This window comes from Seriola dumerili, unplaced genomic scaffold, assembly GCF_002260705.1.
Source record: "Seriola dumerili isolate Sdu_G_001 unplaced genomic scaffold, Sdu_1.0 BDQW01001090.1, whole genome shotgun sequence".
NCBI lineage: Eukaryota > Metazoa > Chordata > Actinopteri > Carangiformes > Carangidae > Seriola > Seriola dumerili.
The window spans coordinates 562,640-582,910 of NW_019175345.1; the positions used below are offsets into that span (position 1 = coordinate 562,640).

At 39.7% G+C, this 20,271-nt stretch overlaps 2 protein-coding genes across 2 annotated transcripts; both read right to left on the bottom strand.

Moving 5' to 3' along the window:
* Nucleotides 1-6,361: 6,361 nt before the first annotated feature.
* pcna (proliferating cell nuclear antigen) lies at nucleotides 6,362-10,616 on the bottom strand. The gene is made up of 6 exons (XM_022766974.1): nucleotides 10,175-10,616; nucleotides 8,435-8,532; nucleotides 8,256-8,323; nucleotides 7,964-8,158; nucleotides 7,045-7,168; nucleotides 6,362-6,940 (listed from the first exon to the last, which is right to left on the bottom strand). Exons 1-6 carry the CDS (start codon nucleotides 10,393-10,395, stop codon nucleotides 6,864-6,866), a joined length of 783 nt encoding a protein of 260 aa, XP_022622695.1. The 5' UTR covers nucleotides 10,396-10,616; the 3' UTR covers nucleotides 6,362-6,863.
* Nucleotides 10,617-12,243: 1,627 nt separating this feature from the next.
* LOC111237731 (putative aminopeptidase W07G4.4) lies at nucleotides 12,244-20,125 on the bottom strand. Its single transcript, XM_022766939.1, has 16 exons — nucleotides 20,032-20,125; nucleotides 18,907-18,948; nucleotides 18,711-18,801; nucleotides 17,911-18,059; nucleotides 17,245-17,353; nucleotides 16,888-17,015; nucleotides 16,617-16,716; nucleotides 16,338-16,413; nucleotides 16,140-16,225; nucleotides 15,297-15,401; nucleotides 15,020-15,095; nucleotides 14,777-14,895; nucleotides 14,240-14,323; nucleotides 14,072-14,129; nucleotides 12,888-13,069; nucleotides 12,244-12,773 (listed from the first exon to the last, which is right to left on the bottom strand). The coding sequence occupies exons 1-16, from the start codon at nucleotides 20,040-20,042 to the stop codon at nucleotides 12,636-12,638; spliced, it is 1,554 nt and encodes a 517-aa protein (XP_022622660.1). The 5' UTR covers nucleotides 20,043-20,125; the 3' UTR covers nucleotides 12,244-12,635.
* Between the last annotated feature and the right edge of the window lie 146 nt (nucleotides 20,126-20,271).

The following is a 20,271-nucleotide window of genomic DNA, read 5'->3' on the forward strand; positions in this document are numbered from 1 at the left end:
TGTTTTTCCTTTTATTTTATTTATTTATTTTTTTTTACACTGTCTTTATATTTTGATATAGTGGAATGAAACTTACAAAAAGTACATGTAACAGTGATGTCATCTGGTTTATAGATTCAAGGGGATAGTAACAGGGATTTTAACATTTTTGAAACCGCTTTGGTGAACAAAAAAACAAAACAACTACCATATCTTTTATTTGTCCCACCTGTACCAAATACACTCAGGTGTGGCTCCCAAGCTACAGCACGCTCCGCCATCATCTGCACTTCCCTTCCCTCTTCCTCCCCATCTGCATCGCCTCATCTCCTCCCTCGCTCCTGTGAAATCTGAGTGACAGAAAACAGGGACAAAGAGGACAGCCCATTAATATGCTAATCCATGCGGGGATGACTTCGACACATGCAGCATAGTCAGAAATACATGTGTGTCAACTGTGAGGCACGCAGTGTAGAATCAAAGAGGGAGGATGAAGATGAGGAGGAGGAGTGTGATGGGAATGTAATGTGGGGAGAGAGCTGTGGTTGTGTACATAAAAAGTAAAGTGTTGGGTTTGTGGGGAGGGAATCCCCACATCCTGACTCCACAAAAACATCATGCTGCCGCAAAATCTTTCCAATAGAAAGAATAATATCTGAAATATTCGACTGAGTGGTTTGAAGCAGGTGGATCATGCAGCATGTGTGACTGGTATGTCCTTGCCATGTGCGTCCTTGCTCACTCTGTGCTGGCATCAATAATCCATGCGACCTGCTCTTGTGGAGACACAACGGAGCACTGAGGGCTTATGTAAGAGAGTGTCAGGTCTGAGAGTTGGGTTGGGATCAATCCTCCTGGACCTGACTGACTGACAAGAGGACACCACAAGAAAATGCACTTTTACGGCAGAGAAACAAAGAAGCTTTCTTCCATTCTGCTGTACATCCATGTCCTCTCAGAATAGAAATATACCTTTAGTGAGAATCTACTGTATGCTTTGACATCTTTCATCTGCAGGCGGTTTGTTTTGCTGCTGATAAGGCTGATGGCGGTTTGAAATGGGTTTGAATGATGTCGCCAGCATCTCCTCAGCCTCACTGACCCGAGGGAAGAGCGAGTGCAACCCTCTCTCTCCTCTGTCTCAGTAAATGTACAGCGCTCAGTGGACAGAGATAGACAGCCAGCGAGAGTGTTTCATCCCATTCCCCTTATCTCCCTGGCCAAAATCCCCTGCCTCCAGAAAGCAATTTAAAGGCCAGACAGAGACAGAAGAGAGAGAGAGAGAGAGAGAGAGGGAGGGAGAGAGATGCAGGAATCCAGCCTCATGATAACACTGCAGAGATCAGGTTCACTTGAATACAACAGGCTACATCCAAGCCAAGTGTAAGAAAACTAAAAATGCATTAAATCATAATGATATACAAATAACATTTCAAATTAATACCGGGACTTAAATTTTATGCTGTTTATCAAAGAAAGTCTGACGCACTGATGAAAGCCTGGTAAAAATAATTATTTTCACACACCTAATGTGTCAGGAAGCCATGGAAACACAAAATAATATAGATAATATCTGATGCAAGTGATGACTGTAAAGTAACTCTGGGAGGGATTGGAGTTATGTGAGGACACTTCTGCTCTGTTTTTTTTTTTTTTTTTTTGTTTTTTTCTTTTGCAATGCTTTTTATTTTGTTGAACTCCCTGACCACTGTAAGATCAGAACTGAAAGATTAAGTTTATTTAACATGCCTACACATCTGGGGCCCCTAAGCCAGAGCCTTTTGTGTGATGTCAATGCCTTTGTATTGAACGGACAGATATGAGTGGTATCAATCTTCTTATCTACGTCTTGATGAGAATGCGCAAAAAGACCATATGTATGAAATCTAAAAGGGTTAATATAAACTTGCATCTTGTGTTCAGCATACTCTGGCATGATTTTTAAAAAATTGTTCCTTACTAATCACATCTTTGAACGCATCTGCAGTTTGGGCACAAGTGATTTTTTTCTTTGTCTCATGTTGCTTTGAAAACTCTAATATCTGATAAATGCAGCTAATTTCACATTCAAGCTAACATGAGCAAATTTCGTAGAACTGTAGAAGTAATCGATAAAGCCCTTTAACATGAGATTTTGACATTATGTGGTCTACCCCAGAAATCATATGATCAAATTCATATTTAAATCTTGTCTTAACACCTTCGAATATCTTGTGTTAAGCACTTTGCATTGCTTCGTTGTGAATGGGTGCTATATAAATGAACTCACCTTACCCTTTGTTTATAAGATAATAAGCAGTTCATTGAAGACCGTAATTAACACCCTTTAGATTATGTTTGTTATCCAATAATTGTAAACTAAAGTAACACATATGAAAACAAAGTAATATCCAGTCAATATGATGCAAAGTTTATGTGATTTAATCATATAGTTTCAAACTTGACAGAACTTCCTGTATGTAGCTCTGGCATTAAGACACACTGTGATTGGCCTGGTTTTGTTTAAAACTTCTGTAAGAATTAATGTAACTCATAATTACAGCTCTGACATTATTCGTCATTATGAAGTATGTCTGGTATTGCTGTCTCAAATTGTGGCCAATTTGGAAGCAGACCCCAATCAGGTTGAACCCTCTTTGCTCTGTTCCAGGAAGTAATTAATCTTAACCTGGGTGGCAGTGGTTAATTAAATATTGAGGCAGCTTAAATGCCTGCGCTGTCGCTCTGCTTTATCGGTCATTTCCTAAAATGATAGTCCCATCTCTTTTCTCTGGTCTGTATCTGAAGGCACACACTTGTTCCCTTATCGGCTCTATCAGGTAAAACCACAGCTGCGGTACATTGTGTTTTAGAGAATAAAATAATTTGAGTACTGCAAGTTTTCAGGAACATTTCAGTCCAGAGTAGAAAGCTGGTGATAGCTGGTATAGACTTACACAACTCGCTCGCACAGACATACAGCAAAATTACTATCAAATTGCATTTGGCATAAATAAATCCACAAAAAATAAAATCCTCTTTTCCCACTGTATGGGTGGAAGGTGATTAGAGTCCTGCACTTTCATCAGATGAATTTTGATATTCCAGAGGAGTCTGGGATTACACTGGCAGGCGATTTACTGTGAGGTTATAATCTGCTTTGTCTATGCTCTGCTCTCTCTACCTCAGGCTGCTTTTATTTTGTATTCAATCAAGACATTTACGAGTTGAGTCAGATTTTACAGTGATGGCCTGAAATCTAGAAAATGCTTCTTTATGAGAATGAGGAAGACAAGGAAATAAAAAGATGAATGGATAAAGGTGTTGTATGCAAGTTTTTCACCCCTGGGAAATTACATATTACATAATTATAAGCATTTGCATTTATTTTCACATTTATTTGTTTATTTATGTCTGAATATATTTATTTACATATAAATTTAAAAGTATCAATTTATTTATTGCATATAAATTACTCTTTTTTTGTAGTTTTTTTTTTATTGAACTATTTTAATATAATGTTATTCATTCATTTTTATCCCTTTATTTTTCCTTATTCTTTTCCCTAATGCTTATGCTATTCCAAGAAGGGCCAAGCTGTCAATCAACTGGTTTTGGGCGGGCCTTCTTGCCCAGACTGAGTAGTCCATTCTTGCACACATGAATCCTGCTCTGTCGGGAGCCTTTTAGTGCAGTTGGGTAATTTAATCTACAACAAAGCATCATATTTTTTAAACTCTTCATATGTTTTGTATGTAAATCTCTTTGTTTTAAAGTGACTGTCAGATAAATGTATGCAGCATGTATTGTAGTAAACAGTACAATATTTCCCTGTGGTGCAGCAGAAGTATAAAGTGGCATGAAAAGAAAATAATCAAGTAGAGTACAAGTACCTCAGATTTGTACTTAGATGTGTACATGAGTACATGTACTTGGGTACATTCCACTACTGTCATCTAGTAATACAGTACCAGCTGGTTTCTACCCATGTTACTCAGCCATGTGGGAAATTCAATTCAGATTAGAGCCAGATGTGGCTTCCAGACAGTTTAAGCGTTGTGAGGATTAAAACTGACTCCACATTACCTACTGCACTGTAACACAATAAACCATAGTGCAGATTTTGGGGCGATGCAGGGGTCTTTTTTTCTTTTTTTTTTACTTCCAAAATATGAATATGAATAAGAGATAATACAACCACTGAATCTTTTGCAGCAAATGTAATTATCACCACAGACACACACACACACAGTGTTGTGATCTCAGTCAATAGTGTCACAGCGTATTATACAATATTAAGATTTTTTTTTTTCTCAACGTCTCAAAACCAAGCAAGTTGTGAGCCAATAGGTAACGTTTTTTAATTTACTTTTAGAAGTGCTGTTTACTAGCTTGCTAACTAATCTTAAGGGTAATGTAGCCTGCCCATACAAGCCTCGTCATCTAGCTGAAATAGCAGCAGACAAACTAATCTAGCATTAGCTGTGCAGCAGCTGTCCAAAGACCGTCTGAAGAAAGGCAGCATGTGATTTGTTGACAGCATGGGACGTTTTTGATTTAGAGAGCCTTCCTGCATTATATTCTATTATATTTTAAAATTGTCACCTGGTGCCTGAATTTTGTGTTTTTCTTTAACCAAATAAAGATATTTCCACCTTAAACTGCAGGAAATGAAAAGTTTGATATTCAAACTTTCCTGGGGGACGACCACCAGACGCCCCACTGTATGTGCCCTCACAGTGGCCAAACGAAACCTACGCCCAATGCAGTAAACAACCAGCAGCAGACGAACACACTTGTGTCTCTCAGGTGTATCTGGCTGCAGGTGAGTATTCTGCCGTTTGCTCACTGACCTGAAGCTCTGGAGCTGCTGGACTCCAACAACTCTGATGACTTCTGTGATTTAACTGTTCTGTGAAACTGAGTTCAGAGAATTGTGCGTCAAAATCCCTACTGGGTGGTTGAATAATTGATATACAGTGAGGCGACAGCAAATGAAACGTCCTTGACACTGGATAATAGTTGTGTAGGTATAAAGACATTATCAATTTGATGTTGAGAGATTGACGGGTGATTTCCATCCAGGAGCACAAAATAAAACCACATCCATTTTCATTTAATAGACCTTTCATCCTTTTGTGAAAACTGCCAAATGGAAATTAAGAGTAAATTTGTTCTTGAGGAATAAATTATGCCCCAAATGGGACCTGTCAGGTTACTGTAATTTGCTCTCACCCATGGAAGAAACAAATGTAGCTAAAGGGTGCCACCTACTGGCCACATCTGGTTACTGCTGCAGCAACCGCCTCCAGCAAGGATCTCAAAACATTTATCAGAAGGTATCTCAGGACATTTACTCCTGTGCTGTGTTTAAGTACAACCTGGAGGTACTGAACACGAAAATAAGTAACAGTTTGAGACTGAAAGAACTCAAAGATTAGGGGAAAAAGTACAAATTGTGTAATTGCAAGTTTTTTCCTTCCTTTACCATTACTCATCTCGCAATCTCTGCTGCAACAGTAAATTGCTGAACATGCACGAATGCATCAGAAATAACAATCTAATAATGTAACATATATCAGTCACAGTGGTGATTTTTCTGTCTTCCTTTGATACTTGAAGTATATTTTGCTCTTATTTCTGTACTTCAATTACGAGTTTGACTCCAGGACCTTTACTTTTATCAGAGTATTGCTGCTCTGCTTCTTCCAGTGATGTGGTGACCTGCCTACTGGAAATAAAATCAAAACCTAAACACATGATCTCTGAAAGTGCCTATAAGGAAAACAAACACTTGGCCTTTATCATTATGGGCCCTTTTTACATCATGGTAATAAAATCACATGTAAACACTAAAATGAATGATGGTTGAATTCCACTCAGCTGCTTCAGTTCCTGGTACTGTGCATGCTGACGTACTTGGACACTTAAATACAACAGTCATGAATAATATTGGAAGTATAAGTAACAACTGTGTTTACTTTACTATGACAAGCCAAAATGTCTATGAAAAAAAGCCTATGAACCGGCTTTTAATGCTCAACAGACCAGTTCTTAACTCAGAAACCACAACTACTTCATGTTTACATTTTATAAGGCTAAAAGGCCAAAAAGGCTAATTTTATGTCAACAGGTGGGTTACATTAAATACATAAAAATTTGAGTATAATCAGTGTAAATCAGTGATAGGCTTCATTCAACAAATGGTCACAGGCAAAATACAGAATTTATGTTTTAGTACATTCACCCTCACAGATGTAATGCTAGTGGCATTAAATACCTTTGGGACAAGAACAAGGGGGGGGGACTCCACACTTTGAAGGCCCACAGTGCGAGTATGTCTTAAGTCTAAAACTACTGTATGTGCAGCTTTTGTCCACAAATGTCAAAAACACAAACAAGATATTGGAAACAACTTGAATCATTTATTTTGGACTGAATCAATGAATACAAAAACATTTGGGGTTGACCTGACAGTGCGAAAACCACAGAAAGTATTTACAAATGTGTTATCTACAACAAGGAATGGGATACTTGAAATCGGCTTTCCCAAAATGGGCAAAAATAGAGAGAGAGAGACACAAAAGGGGAGTCAACAAGTGCTGAATTAACACGGGACTGTCAGGAGCACGACGAGCTGCTCTCAACACCTGTTCAGAGTCAAAGCACTGAAGCTTTATCACATCACACAGATGGCATCATTCATACGGCTGACAGCTGACTGTTTATAAAAAGTTGACACTAAACCTCCCTGCTGTTAATGTCTCATTAGACAGGAGGAGATCAGAGACCTCAAACAGAGTGATGATCCACCACCATGAGATCACTTCAGCCCTTCAATCGCTCAGGACAAGTCCCAGTCACCTGCTTTTCTCTATTCTTCCTTTTGGGCTTTTAGAAACAACTTAGGAAGCCTCTTCATCGATTTTCGGTGCCAAGTAGTATTTGATGTGTCCCATGTCAGCAATCTTGTACTCCACCACTGTAGGAAAGAAAAACATCAAAGTTAGGGCCACACAAAGTTTTGCAAACATGTTGAGAAACCAAATGAAAAGATCGATTTGAGAAGAGGATAGATTTACTCACCGAGGGGGATGTCAGCAGACATGCTGAGGGTGACTGTCTTGGACAGTGGCGTGGCCTTGGTGAAGAAGTTCAGGTAGTTGAGGGCAAAGATCAGCTGGACGGGTTCATTCATCTCAATAGTAACCTAAAATCAGAAAGCGAAGGGGAACGGTCAAACCTTTTGCATATGCCATCACAACAGTAAAAGTAGAGGACTGCTCATTATCATGGTGTCTAATAATGTTACTTTTAGTACTGCTTGACTATCGACTGTAGAAACCGACATGTTTATATTACCAACACTGGAACTGAATGATTCACATTGCCCTCAAAAACCTTTACTGATTAGCAAAAATATTTGTAGATTAATCTACTGTCAATTGAATCATCAATTAATAGTTTCAGCTTTAAAGTCAAGATCTTAAATCTTGGTTCTAGGGAGAAAACCAAACAGGCAGCAATAAATATTTTGAATATTTTAGTTTGAATTAATCAGCATATATAAAAATCTGAAACTGGCAAAAGTTGATGTCCTAAAAGTGGTGCTGTCATCACAGACAAAAAAAAAAATCTTATTGTATTAAATTAATGACACATAGTAGAGAAAGGGAAGAAACCATCAGCATCTGAGAAGCTTTAAGCAGCGAGTGGATTGTACTTTTGATTTTTTTTAAATTAGTTAATCAATTTAAAAAATAAAAGAGACCCAAGTATTTGCAGTGTTATCAAAAACTACAACAGCTTTGCAATGACACTACTGTTTCTAAATTATCAAACAACTCTATACTACAGTTTCTTACTCGCCAGCTTACACATATCAATGCACCTGTGATGAGATGATATCAGCCTATAAGATTGGATTGCTCATTTTCAGTCAGGCTCTACTAAGCGTTATGTGCACATTATTCTGATTTTAACACAATCTAATATTAATGCTCACCGCCTCGTCCTCTTTGTCTACGTTGCTGGTCTGGGACAGCTTGATGTTTCCTGTTCCCAGCTCTCCTGAGGCAGAGAATTTGACTCCGTCCTTGGCGCAGGAGATCATGACGGCGTCACCGATCTGGGACAGGTCACGGCAGATACGGGCAAACTCCCCTGAGGGCATCTTCACCACACAGCTGTACTCCTGCTCCTGGAGGGACAGATAGTTGGGGAAAGGTCAGGAACAGTGTGCATGAAAAACATGTTTGACAGAAAAAAAGGACAAGGACAGGCAACAGATTACTTACTGGAATACCCAGCTGCTCCACATCCAGGTCCATCAATTTCATCTCATAATCTGAGACTTTCTCCTGGTCTGTAAGAGTGAAGAGAGATAAATGAGGCATGAATGTTGAAGAAACGTAGCTAAACAACATCTGTCAAGTTGATGTCGTGCTGCTGTATTGTTAATAAGTCAAAAACTTACTGAGTGTCTCAAACACAAGGGCGAGAGTGTCTGCATTGTCTTCTGCTCTGAGGGTGATGATGTCCTCGTTTCCTGCACACTTCAGGATTTTTGACATACTGGATGGGATTGACAAAAGAGAAAAAACAAGTCAAAGGTGAGTTACAAACCACAAGGGACAGAAAATGCTTTAAAAAAAGGCAGTAAATGTTATATGCTCAAAAAACATAACTTCCAATATGCATAAAAGTAAATGTTATCAAGGAGAATTGCAATCAGAATACCACAAAACATTTGAAGGATTGGCCAAATCAACAAAATTAACAATTAACATTCTTGATTAATTGTATAAAAGTAATTTCCTGAAGAAAAATATATTGTTTCTAGCCTCTCAAATGTGAGTATGTGCTACTTTTCTGTTTATACAGCTGTAAATTCTTGTGATGGGCATTCCTCACATTCATGTATCAATCATAAAAATAACCCATGTCCAACTGTTTGCATTTCAGTGTCCTTGCTCACATAAACCTCTTATTCTAAATCTAGTTTGGATTTTTTTTGCAAGATTATACACTGAACATGTAAACTGAGTTTTGTGAACATAAGAGCAAGTTTACAAATTTTTATGTTTAAGAAAAGCATTCCCTAAAAGGGAAAATAGTAGGGTTGATTTTCATTGTTGATTAATCTACTGATTAATTAATTTTTATTTGCCCAAAAGTCCAAGTATTCAAGACTATTTAGTTTATGATAGAGCTTGATGACTAATTTTGATAACCAAATAGATGTTCAGACATTTTCAAAGTAAAAATGTCAAAAATTCCACCATCTCAAATATGAAGAAATTATGCATTTTTGAAGAGAAGAAAATAATTGGCAGATTACTTGATAATAGAAACAGTCGTTGGTTGCAGCCCTACTTTGCAAAGGTATAATTTGAGAGGCTGGAATCAGAATACTGAATTTTGCATTGTGTCCAAAAAAACCTGCAGGTTAATTATCTGTCGATTAAATAATCGATTCATCATTTACCCTCTATTTATAACCGCATTTTTTACGTCACATAAAAACATTTGATGGACGCCAAAATGTTTTAACTTAAAGATATATCCAGTAAACCGGTGTAATGTTACACGGACAGAAACTGGTGAAGCACAGGCGGAAGTGGAAGTTCCCGGGTTAAAAATCTATTCCCGCCAACCCTCCCTGCAGAGAATTTGGCGCTCAAATGACGTCGCTACGTAATCACAATGTAGCCGACGTTTCCCCCGAAACTGCGCCAAACGTAATTTCAACACAAGACAAAAAGCTGTTAGTTAAACCATTCGATCTATTAGTAAATTACATATTTGTAAACGGGTCTATTTGAGAGCTGACAGTAAAGAGTTATGGATGACAGCTCAGTGCACTACAGAGACATGCCCGGGCAACTCTGCCAAGATGGCTACCTTCTTTGTGAGCTTCAGATATTAGACACAGACCATTAGTTCCAGCTAAAAAAGATACCGAAATAATCGTTTAACCGTGTGCAACATTAGCGGTTTGCATTGGGCATAAAATTGGCTCACAAAACCAAACTTTTCGGTCGATTTTAGTAGTGGCCGAACTTTGGCAACCTCGACCTGTCAAACTAGCTATTAGTCAGCAGATACTTTAGCTCTATGTGCGCCTACAACCTAAAAACACAACAGAATGGTGTCAAAGACCGTGAAACATGATTTGTTTTCTGACTAAAAGAGCTGTAGGTAATGTTTGCTCCACCTGCTGAGGTTGACTCCCATGGCGAGGTTTCTGTCGCACCGGTACGAGTCGAAGCCATCGTGCCGCAGGGTGAGCTGTACCAGGGAGACGTGAGAGGAGTCCATGCTCTGCAGGGAGATGCCGGACGAGCTGACATCCCAGCAGGCTTCTGTGATCAGATCCTTCAGAGCCTCCAGCACCTTCTTCAGGATGGATCCCTGGACCAGGCGAGCCTCAAACATGGTTGCAGTGGAGTTTTTTTCGTGTGCGTAGGCTTCAAAAGAAGAGTTTCTGGTCGCTTTTGGCGTTACTCCGTCAAATTGGAGGCTGTAACTCGAAGTTATCACCGAGTGTGTTTGAGAGAGAGTCCCCCAAAAAGTTCAGCCTTTGTGTGTTGTTAGCTGACAGAGGTGCAGCACGCAGACGCCACTCTCACTGCAGAGGCAAGGTTTGAGCTGCAAGCGCGCGCTAACGTCGGGTTTTAATGATTCGGCGTCACTGCGTCACTTCCGCCTACTTGTTCCTACCTCCCGACCGCTAAAACGAATTGACATTGATTCCAGCCATGTTGGAGAGGACAATTGTGCAAACCGTGGAAATTGTGTTTGACTCAATTTCACCAAAATACATGTATATTTATATTTTTTCAAGGTGTTACTACCTACATATATAGACCCTCAAACTCATCACTCATTAAATGCAATTCAATGTGTGTACGGCCTACAATTATTGAATGACTTGTAAATAAGTCCTGTTTATAACAATAATTCATATTGATATACAGTTAGTTGGCAGTTTATAAGCTAAAACTAATACAGTCTAACTCAACTGACATGCTTTACCCTGATTGTCTGCTGTCTGTCTGATAATGCATGCACCTGTCTGTTAATGTCTATACATGTATATGTGCTGCAGAGTGTAACACAGTGTACTGAACAAAAATTCCCCCTGTCCTTGGCTATTAAACAATCTGATTCTGAATCTGAAGTGTCCTACAAATGACAAAAATTAACTTTTCAAATCTTTGTCTCTATTTTTCCTGTAGGCTAATGAGCCTACCAAACTACTTGGTTCTTTACAGAAAACTTACAAGAAATTATTTGGAAATAATGTTTCCTTTTTAAATGAGCTACGAAACTGATCCGAGATAAGGCTGACCATAATTGGCAATCATGTCTGACAGGCAGTGGTGGAAGCACAGCCAGATTAACCTCTATGGGGCCCCTGCTGTGATAAAAATCTTGTGAGCTGAAAAAAAAAGACTATCACTGGCAGTTCAGAAGACAGCAATTGAACCAGAGTAGTGCCACACCATTTCCTGAAGATGTTTTGTGTGATAGGGTGTATATATTCATATATAAAGTTGCAACACTTTTCCGTATCTTACCCCAAACTGGTCAATCCAACCTGACCATTCTCACATGCTCTTACCTAATTAATATTACATGTGTCTTGTCCTTTCCCCTAATTAGCTCATCCTTGACTAGAGCTGGATTTGGGCAGTATTCTCTAAGTTTATGTCTTTCTCTACATCCTTATTTATAAATCCTTGGTTACCCTAGCAACAGAGGATAGAAGTGTCTCCTTATGGCCACTATCAGTCATAATAATGGCTAAATAGTAAACCATTGTATAACACTGAAGGTCTTTATGACCTGAACTCTTGCAACGTGAGGCCTGCAAAATAGAAAACACTAGAAAACTTTTTCACACCTGCTGCCTCCATTTCTCCATCAAGTATCATGGAACACCATGATGAATTGTTTTCTATGTAGAATAAAAAAAGTCTTGAATTTAACTTTATGAAATCTGCAGAATCCCTCAATATAGTTGGTCAAGGTCGAGCTATTTCTTACTGCTTCAGACTGTTTTATATGTCAACTTTTAATTCGCAAAGTAACGTAGTAGTAGTAGTAGTAGTAGTAATGATTACAACTGTCAGATAAATGTATTGGAGTGAAAAGTACAATTTCCATGTGAAATGCAGTGGAGGAGAAGTATAAAGTGGCATTTGTAGTTAAAGTGGAAATTCTCAATTGAGGTACAAATACTTCAAAATGTATAAAATAGGTTATATGGAAAGAACACAATGAGCTCTGATTTGTTTTATTGATGAGTGATTAGTACTTGGTTAGACTGGCACACAGCGTCATTGATCACACAACCACGTCGCTGGTTTGTCACACACATACAGACGCACATTAAAAGGATGATATTTTAGTACTGCCTTTTAACCCCTGAGTATATATGGATTCAGGCCACTTAGGAACAGGGCGATACAGATGGGACAGATGTCACTAGATCTTACAAAATAGAGAAAATTCTTCCAGAAAAAAACCCGAGGTATTGGGGTAAGTCAGACATGAAAAATTGTACATTTTGCATTACATGTTGTGGCAGGGATTTTGTTTATATTTGGACGGTTACAAATTTGTGTTTTTAAGTGCAGATGCCGCAGTCTTTTTATACTTGTGGAATCTATTTAGAGACCACCAGGCATGATGTAGTTGGTTGCCATGGCGAGGATGGGGGCTCCTGTTGGGACACCGGGGAAAGGACCACTGGACCCGGCGATGTCAATGTGGGAGTATGGCAGAGGTGCGTTCGAGTCCACACCGTGCTGCGATGGAAATTCAGAAATGAAAATAACACAAGTTAATCACTGCACTTCTTCCATATTATATTTTGCATATTTGCAGATAAATAAAAACTTATTCGGAGTACGTGTGAGCACCTTGTCAAGCCCCGAGGCCATGATGAGGAAAGCTGCAGGGGCCTGATGTCCTCGAGGTGTAGCTGAGGACGGCAGGTTGTTGGACTGCAGAATGTCCTCGTATTCGGACTTGCCCTTGTGGAACTCGTAGTCCTCTCGCCGGATGCTGGACACCTCAAACACGTCGCCCAACACCTCTCCAGCTGCACGAAAAGTGGAGCAAAGACCATGTGTTAGTTGATGATGGGGAAGAGAAATCTGTCTATGAAGCAAATTGTGCTGGGATTGAGCCAGCGTATTATTTGATACAGTCACAATGGCGAAATCTGCTGGGCAGCCCGTGGTACTGCATGTGTAAGGAGGGATTAAATCCAAGAACATGATGAAACGGTACGATTCATCTCACTGCTGCCATTATGAATATTTTAGTCAATAATAGTTTTATTATAAAAATGAACCACTATTAAACAGAGTCTTACAGCTCTGTCTTTAAACATGGAGGCAGAGCTGAGAGAGTGACACCTCTCTTTGGTCAAATGGTTATTTTTTTTGCTGAGGTATAAAAACATACTTCTGCTATGACGTGTCGACACTGTGTCATGTGGTCTGCTTTGAATGCAACTTCAATAGTCTTAGAGATTAGAGTGGCAAACAGTGTTTATTTTTATTATCAGCTAATAATTTCTAATTAAAATCCTCTCAAAAAATCAAAAGCTGTGACATTTATAAAAATGAATAAAACAAGATACTAAATTACCAAATATTCTGTATGTCTTAAAGTGGTTCTGTTTATAATGATATTAAACAGAGAGCAGCTTGCAACTCTTTGCATTGGAGAAGAAGTAACAAATATTTGATAATCAATTTGTCATTAACCTAAATAAATTTGCCAACAATCAAAAAATCAATTGATGGATTCTGGTTCAAATGAATGAACACAGGTGTTTCCATTCAAGTCACATTTTGCTTTGTAACTTTTTTTTCGTGTAGTTTGACAAAATAATTTTAATTTAAAGGATTACTCAAACGCTTTTCCCAGTGCTTTCTACCACATTTCAAAGTCTTCAATAGATGGAGGTTTCTCAGTTGTCAGTTATTACAACAACTGAGACAACTCCTAAAAAGTGGACCTTGATATATTTAAACACTATTTAGTTTCCAAGGCGATATATGAACTTTCACAATAAAATGTACTCTTCTCTTACCTTTCTGCCACTGAGCAGCATTCCCGCTGCGATGGGCTGGCCCATTATCCATGATGATCTACAACGAGAAATTTTAAACTGAACTCTACAGCAGCGGATTTTTTGATGTTTAAATATCAACATCTCTCAGTAAAACGCAGTAATTGTCTGTGCTTGAACAGTACTTACAGAGTAGTTGGGTCCCATGGCTCTGATGGCGTGACCAGTCAGAGTGGCGATAGTAAACAGCTCAGGAGAAGTCTCACATACTGCCTGCAGAAACAGATGACATGATCAGAAGGACAAGGGACCTCCTTAGTAAACGAAAGAAAACTATTCTTGGTCATGGATTGGCTGAACTTCACCTTGCTTGTAACTCAAGTTCAGAATATGTACAACATCTTAAAGTAGATGAAACAACATATAAACAAATATGGTAATTTTTGAAGAGAGATTTCCAGGATGAATCAAAGTTTGACAGAAATGTGTTTAAAATGTCACATGGAGGTGGGAAGATGTAGGTTGTAGTATGTCATGTGCTATGTAAACCATATATCATGGATCTAAGTCAAGTGTTTAATTCACATGGCCATAGTGTATCATTGATATTGTTGGGGACGTCTGTGTTGAAAAGCATAATAAAATGTCGTTACAAAAAAGAGGAGGGATGTAAGCGCAGAAAAGGGGGTTAGACTGTAAGAAGTAATTATAATGAGATGTTCTGACCTTCTCCTTCATCTCACAGAGCAGGTCGACCATCACCATACGTCCCTCGGCATCGGTGTTCCCCACTCTCACTCTACGACCCGCACGGGAAACCACCAGTTCATCGGCCACGTAGCAGTCTGAGAAGATACACGCATGCACAGTCAGCTGAGGGAGAGAGAGCTGTAACACAGGCCTCGCTGAGAGAAGTAAAAAAAAAAACAGCATAAATACAAATAATGGAAAAACGTGGATTAAACTGACCTGAACCCACACTGTTCCTCACCATGGCCATCGAGCCAATAACCTTCAGATGTTTCGGCTTCAGCTTAGCTAAAATCTAGAAGGCAAGAGGGACATTACTGAAGCGGCAGAGCTGTAAACACGTCACTGAAGCTCAGGTGTAACCTAGCTACCTGGGGTTGATTCCTGACCGAGAGGCACAAGTCCTGAAGGGCAGATTTTTATTTTGAAATCGCTGAGCCAAACCCAGAGATCAGCTTCTTTATCTCCCTGAGGGTTTGCTATTCAGGTCACTCACCTGGAAGAAGCCAGCTACGGCAGCAGCTCCGCACTTGTCCCTGTGCATCCCAGCCATGAATCCACCGGCCTTGATGTCAGCTCCTCCAGTGTCGTAGGTGATGCCCTGGAAACACAACATAAGATCCAACCTCTATTCATTGAGAAGTCAGTCACATAAAGATACAGTACAAGAGTTAACCAATTAAACAAAACTAACTAATAATCCATTAATCAAGAAAATAATATATAGATTAAGTGTTTTGTCTATAGAATGTCACAAAATAGCGAAATACAATTACAAACTATTACAATTATAAGAATTGTTTAAAAATAGATTATTTTTCTGTTGTTCGATGAATCAATTATTATTTGCATCTGTTTGTTCTAGATACTATGTGCATTACTTTACACTACACTACACATTTGGTATCTGGCAGGATATCACTCACTGATATCAAGGTAAACTTCAATCAATCAACAAACATGCAGCAAGTTCACCACCACCGTTCAATCCCAACCTTTCCCTAAACTATAGGTGGATGAAGCCATCACTCACAGCTCCAGAAAAACACATAATAGCAGATTTCTCCATATACTGTGGCTTGCGCAACATAGTTTAAGTGTTTTCAACAGATGCGGTACATGTCCGAAAACTAAAGTTTAACGGCAACAAATCACCTAGAGTGACGTAGAGTATCTGCTGATGTTTGATGAATGTTCTTTTGGGGATTTTGTTCTGAAATTATCTTGTGTTTTAAAAGGACACTTTGGTGAATATATGACTTGATATTTATTTCCAGAGTCAAGCTTTCCTTTAATGTTTTGGTGGTTCACAGACAGAAGTCCGACAGTTCCCTCTCACCTTTCCCACCAACATGAGTGTCTTCTGGATCGGTCCGTCTCCACAGTACTTCAGCCTGATGACTCTGGCCTGATGACGCGGTACACCTGTATGAGGAGGAAACTATGAATGAGTATGCAAACATCTTTAAAAACAGTTTGGTAAATCTGTGTCCAGAGCCTTGTTAATATGTGATGAAAACTAAATCTGGTCTCTTACTGTTGGCACAGCGGTTGACTGCAGCCAGACAGGGATACTCTTTCTCCAGAGTCTTCAGGTTGCTCACCACTTCCACCTGCAGGTGAATAAACACAGGCACGTTCTTAAAATGTTGTTTAAAGTGCCAGTGAAGAACCAAACACCCACACAGTTGCTCTGGACGGTGACTGAAAATTATTTCTACACATTATTTTTTTCTTAGGAGGAAAAATAGAGGACTGTTGACTTTCTCCCACAAATAAAATATGGAGTATCGTATGATTTAATATTTCTTAGTACCTGCACGGGGCTGTCCTTGAAGAGAGCCTGGACGTAATCAGCTGCGCGAGGAGCAGCCATACGCTCGGGGTCGGAGCCACCGATGTCACGACACGCCAGTCTGAGGACACACACACACACACACACACACACACACACACACACACACACACACACACACACACACACACACACACACACACACACACACACACACACACACACACCGGTGAGTGAATGACATGATGTGATAAAATCTCTGCAGGAAATGAGATCAGGTATTGTGAGTCACCTCCCGCTCTCCAGAGCATCAGCTAGCTCCACCAGCCTCCGTCCCTGAGCCTCCTGTGCAGCCCACAGCCCCAGAACACACACCTTGAAGTCAGTGGGTTTCACATTCCCCTCCCTCACTTCAAGGGGCTGTTATGGAAAAGACAGAATGTAAAAAGTGAGTGATTTCCATAGACTTTCCATAGACTAGTCAATGCCCACATCATTCAAACTCCACGCCACAGGACACATTATACGACTGTTTATACTGTGTATTGGCTAAGTGGCACTTCTCATGACTGGTAAACAAGTGCCAAGTGTGAACACTGCTTCTATGTCAGCTCCGGATGAGGAGGAGTTGTTCAGTTTTTTTCCTCACCATGTAGAGAGCCTGAAGGGCCCCGAGGGCAGCCACCAAGGTGCTGTTCTTATAGTCCTTGTGTGGAGGGCAGACCAACAGGGGGCGCTGCATGCCAGCTTTCAAGGCCCTGCAGGGACACACGGATGAGTAAGACAGGAAAGAAACTTGGGGAACATCCCACTCACCATCCAATTAAGAATAGCAGATCTGTAGGTCTGATTAATAAAACAACCACAAACATACATAACTCTTAAGTAAATAATAATTGATTTGTCAAACAACAGAAAAATAATCTATTTTTAAACGATTCTCATAATTGTTATTGTAGTTAAGCACAAATGTCAAACATTTACTTGTTATTTCCCCTTTTAGTCTGATTCATGGATAAGATTCTGAGAAGAGAGTCTTTCAAAACTAGTCACAGTTTACTCGTCTATCATCATTTCCAGAAACTACATAGTTTGATGTGAAATTTATTTAATTTCCACTTTTTCTAAAACATTTGAGCTGATAAATCATTTCTCCAAATTATAAAACATTCAAATCGCAGCCTGGATTACTGAATAATGAATTTACAAACCAATTATCAACAAATTGGAGGCCATTAAGGGAATTAAGATGTAGCTCTGGAGATAAACCAGCATCATGAGACACTAAGGAGGGAAAAAACCACCATCCACTGACCGCTTGATGCCGTTGACTGCTGCATCACTGAAGCGCCTGATGTCATCGTAGTCACGGTTTACAGGGCCGGTGGAGGCAAACACCAGGCGGTTACCAGGGAGACCAGGGACCTTGATGAGCACCACCTCCTCCCCCAAACCGCTGTCCACCTGGAAGTGAAGTAACACCACACAAGAAAACACAACCACATGTTATACCACCTCTCGTTTTGAGATTTGGAAGCAGAACAACACCTGAGAGAATAGAAACTTAGTGATCTCTTCTTCACTGTCCATCTTTGTTTACAGTGGTAGCACAAGACCGCTTGAGCAGTGGCTTATGATTAGCTTGAACCCCTTAACTGAAGCAGTGTCTGTTTGTGATCTCTTGTTACTGGTTGTACATTATATGACACAGCTGGGGCCTGACAGGTGAAATCACCCAGTGGAGGAATATCTGAAGAAAACGGTTCTAATAACTTCATTTCCACACTCTAGACATTTGACACATCACGTGTTCCTAACTTGAACATTTAAAACAAATAACTACAGTCCACACATAACATTTACAGCCCAATGCACAGATTTTCACTACGAAAAGGCACAGATGCAAAGACAATACTGGATTTTTCCGTCCTACATGAGAACATATTGTGTTATTCTTGACAGTGCATTTCTAGCTGTAATCTGCGTTTGGTGTGTGAGCGCATGTCAGTTTAGTCTGGGTGTAAAAGAGACAAAGGAAGAGCAGGTGAGATAAATAAATCTTTTGTAGGTTTTTGGGGTTGACTGGCTGCAGGTGGTGGGAGAGCAGATACTCACAGAGCTGTAGTCCTGCAGAGGAGCCTTCAGGCACTCGAGCTCAGAGGGCAATGTGTCATGGCTCTGGGTGACCAAGACGACGCCATCGAAACTAAAAAGAAGGAAAATGTGTTAGTCATCTAATGCAACTGTCTGTTAGGATGCACAATCTCTCGCAGAGAAAGAGGAAACACAGCATTTTTCCTGGTATACTCACTTCTGGTTCTTGAGGTTGGCGGTCCATTCCACAGGCTGGACACTGGAGAGAGAAACACACAAAAAGAATGTGTCATTTCCTCTTCTATATGCAATGGCAGCACTGCCTGACACAGATAGGCTATCTCAGACAGTGATGCAATAGGACTCAGCCAGTTTTTATAATGCAGGTTAAAGATAACAAAGTGGATTAAGTGTCGAACCCTGCAAGACCTTTGAGATCTGCTTTGATTTCAGCTGTGACAGGTTCACTTCTTGTCTCACTGCAGCAACAATGAAGACTTTGTGCCGAGTGTGCCACATTTTTTCTATTGTTGAAACAGGAATTTTCATCTCTTCAGCAGATCGCGAATCCACCCAAAGATTTTCAATGTTGATTTAGAACTATGTTTTGGATCATTGCCCTGTTGCGTGCTTTCAGTTTTGCTATCTTAACTGACTGCAGGACATTTGCATCCAGAGTATAATCGAGTCCATTCTCCCCTTTATCTGTGCAATGTGTCCTGTGCAACAATCCAATCCAATCCTGCTTAAATTGGTGCCCAACCTTTCAGTACATGTCACACTTACTGTTTTATTGGTATCATTTTTTTTAAAACTTAAGTTCATGAAATAAAACGTAACAGTGCATGAACATTTGAAGAAAGGCTGATTTGTGTATTTCCTGCATGGTTTATATTTACTTTACTCTACTCTTCACTTAAAGAATTTCTGTTTATAACAGATTTTCTTACACTCGTCAGACATTTTCGGGATCATATGACACCTGTGAATATAAGGAAATATAGTAATATTGGAAGTGAAACCTGAGCAAAAAGATGAATGTGTGGGCCCTTTTAATGGAAAATGAATCCACTTCTGTAGCAATATGAGAGGATCAGATGTTTCCGCTTTAAGCTGTGATTGAATAAACAAATGAATCACGATCACAGATAAATCAAATGACTACATTAAACCAGCGGACGCGTACATTATAGAGCTGTGGCTTAAAGTAGCGTATTAAAATTAAAAAAAACCTTCTCTGAGTCTCTTTGTCTGATGTTTCATGCAAACGTAAAGCAGCACGTTAGAAACCCGTGAAGGCAACACGAAAACCGTTTAAAATACAAACAGCCATTTGTCTCACCTGGTGCACATTTTGCTTCTCTTCCTCCGCTGTCTTCGGGGTGAAAGAGGCAATCAGAGACCCGGGGACTACGGATCCTGCCTACACTCTTCCCCGGTTGATCACATGATCCGTTAAGTTGCACTCGTGCTGCCTTCGCGGCCTTATCCTAACTCGTTAATACGAAACACCCTAGCCGTAAAATGCTACTTTACTCTGATTTAAGGGGCTTTTTGTCTCAAATAACATCAATTAGCAGTA

Bases quoted from the DNA above. Each gene is read 5' to 3' on its own strand.
- pcna (XM_022766974.1), bottom strand. From the start codon at position 10,395: ATGTTTGAGGCTCGCCTGGTCCAGGGATCCATCCTGAAGAAGGTGCTG. The intron at 8,159-8,255 runs GTAAGTAATCTG...CTGTCCCTCCAG, and splicing joins TGGAGCAGCTGGGTATTCCA to GAGCAGGAGTACAGCTGTGT. The intron at 7,169-7,963 runs GTGAGCATTAAT...TTCTGATTTTAG, and splicing joins TAGACAAAGAGGACGAGGCG to GTTACTATTGAGATGAATGA.
- LOC111237731 (XM_022766939.1), bottom strand. The intron at 16,717-16,887 runs GTGACTCACAAT...GTGTGTCCTCAG, and splicing joins GATGCTCTGGAGAGCGGGAG to ACTGGCGTGTCGTGACATCG. The intron at 14,896-15,019 runs GTCAGTTTAATC...GTATCTTCTCAG, and splicing joins GAGGAACAGTGTGGGTTCAG to ACTGCTACGTGGCCGATGAA.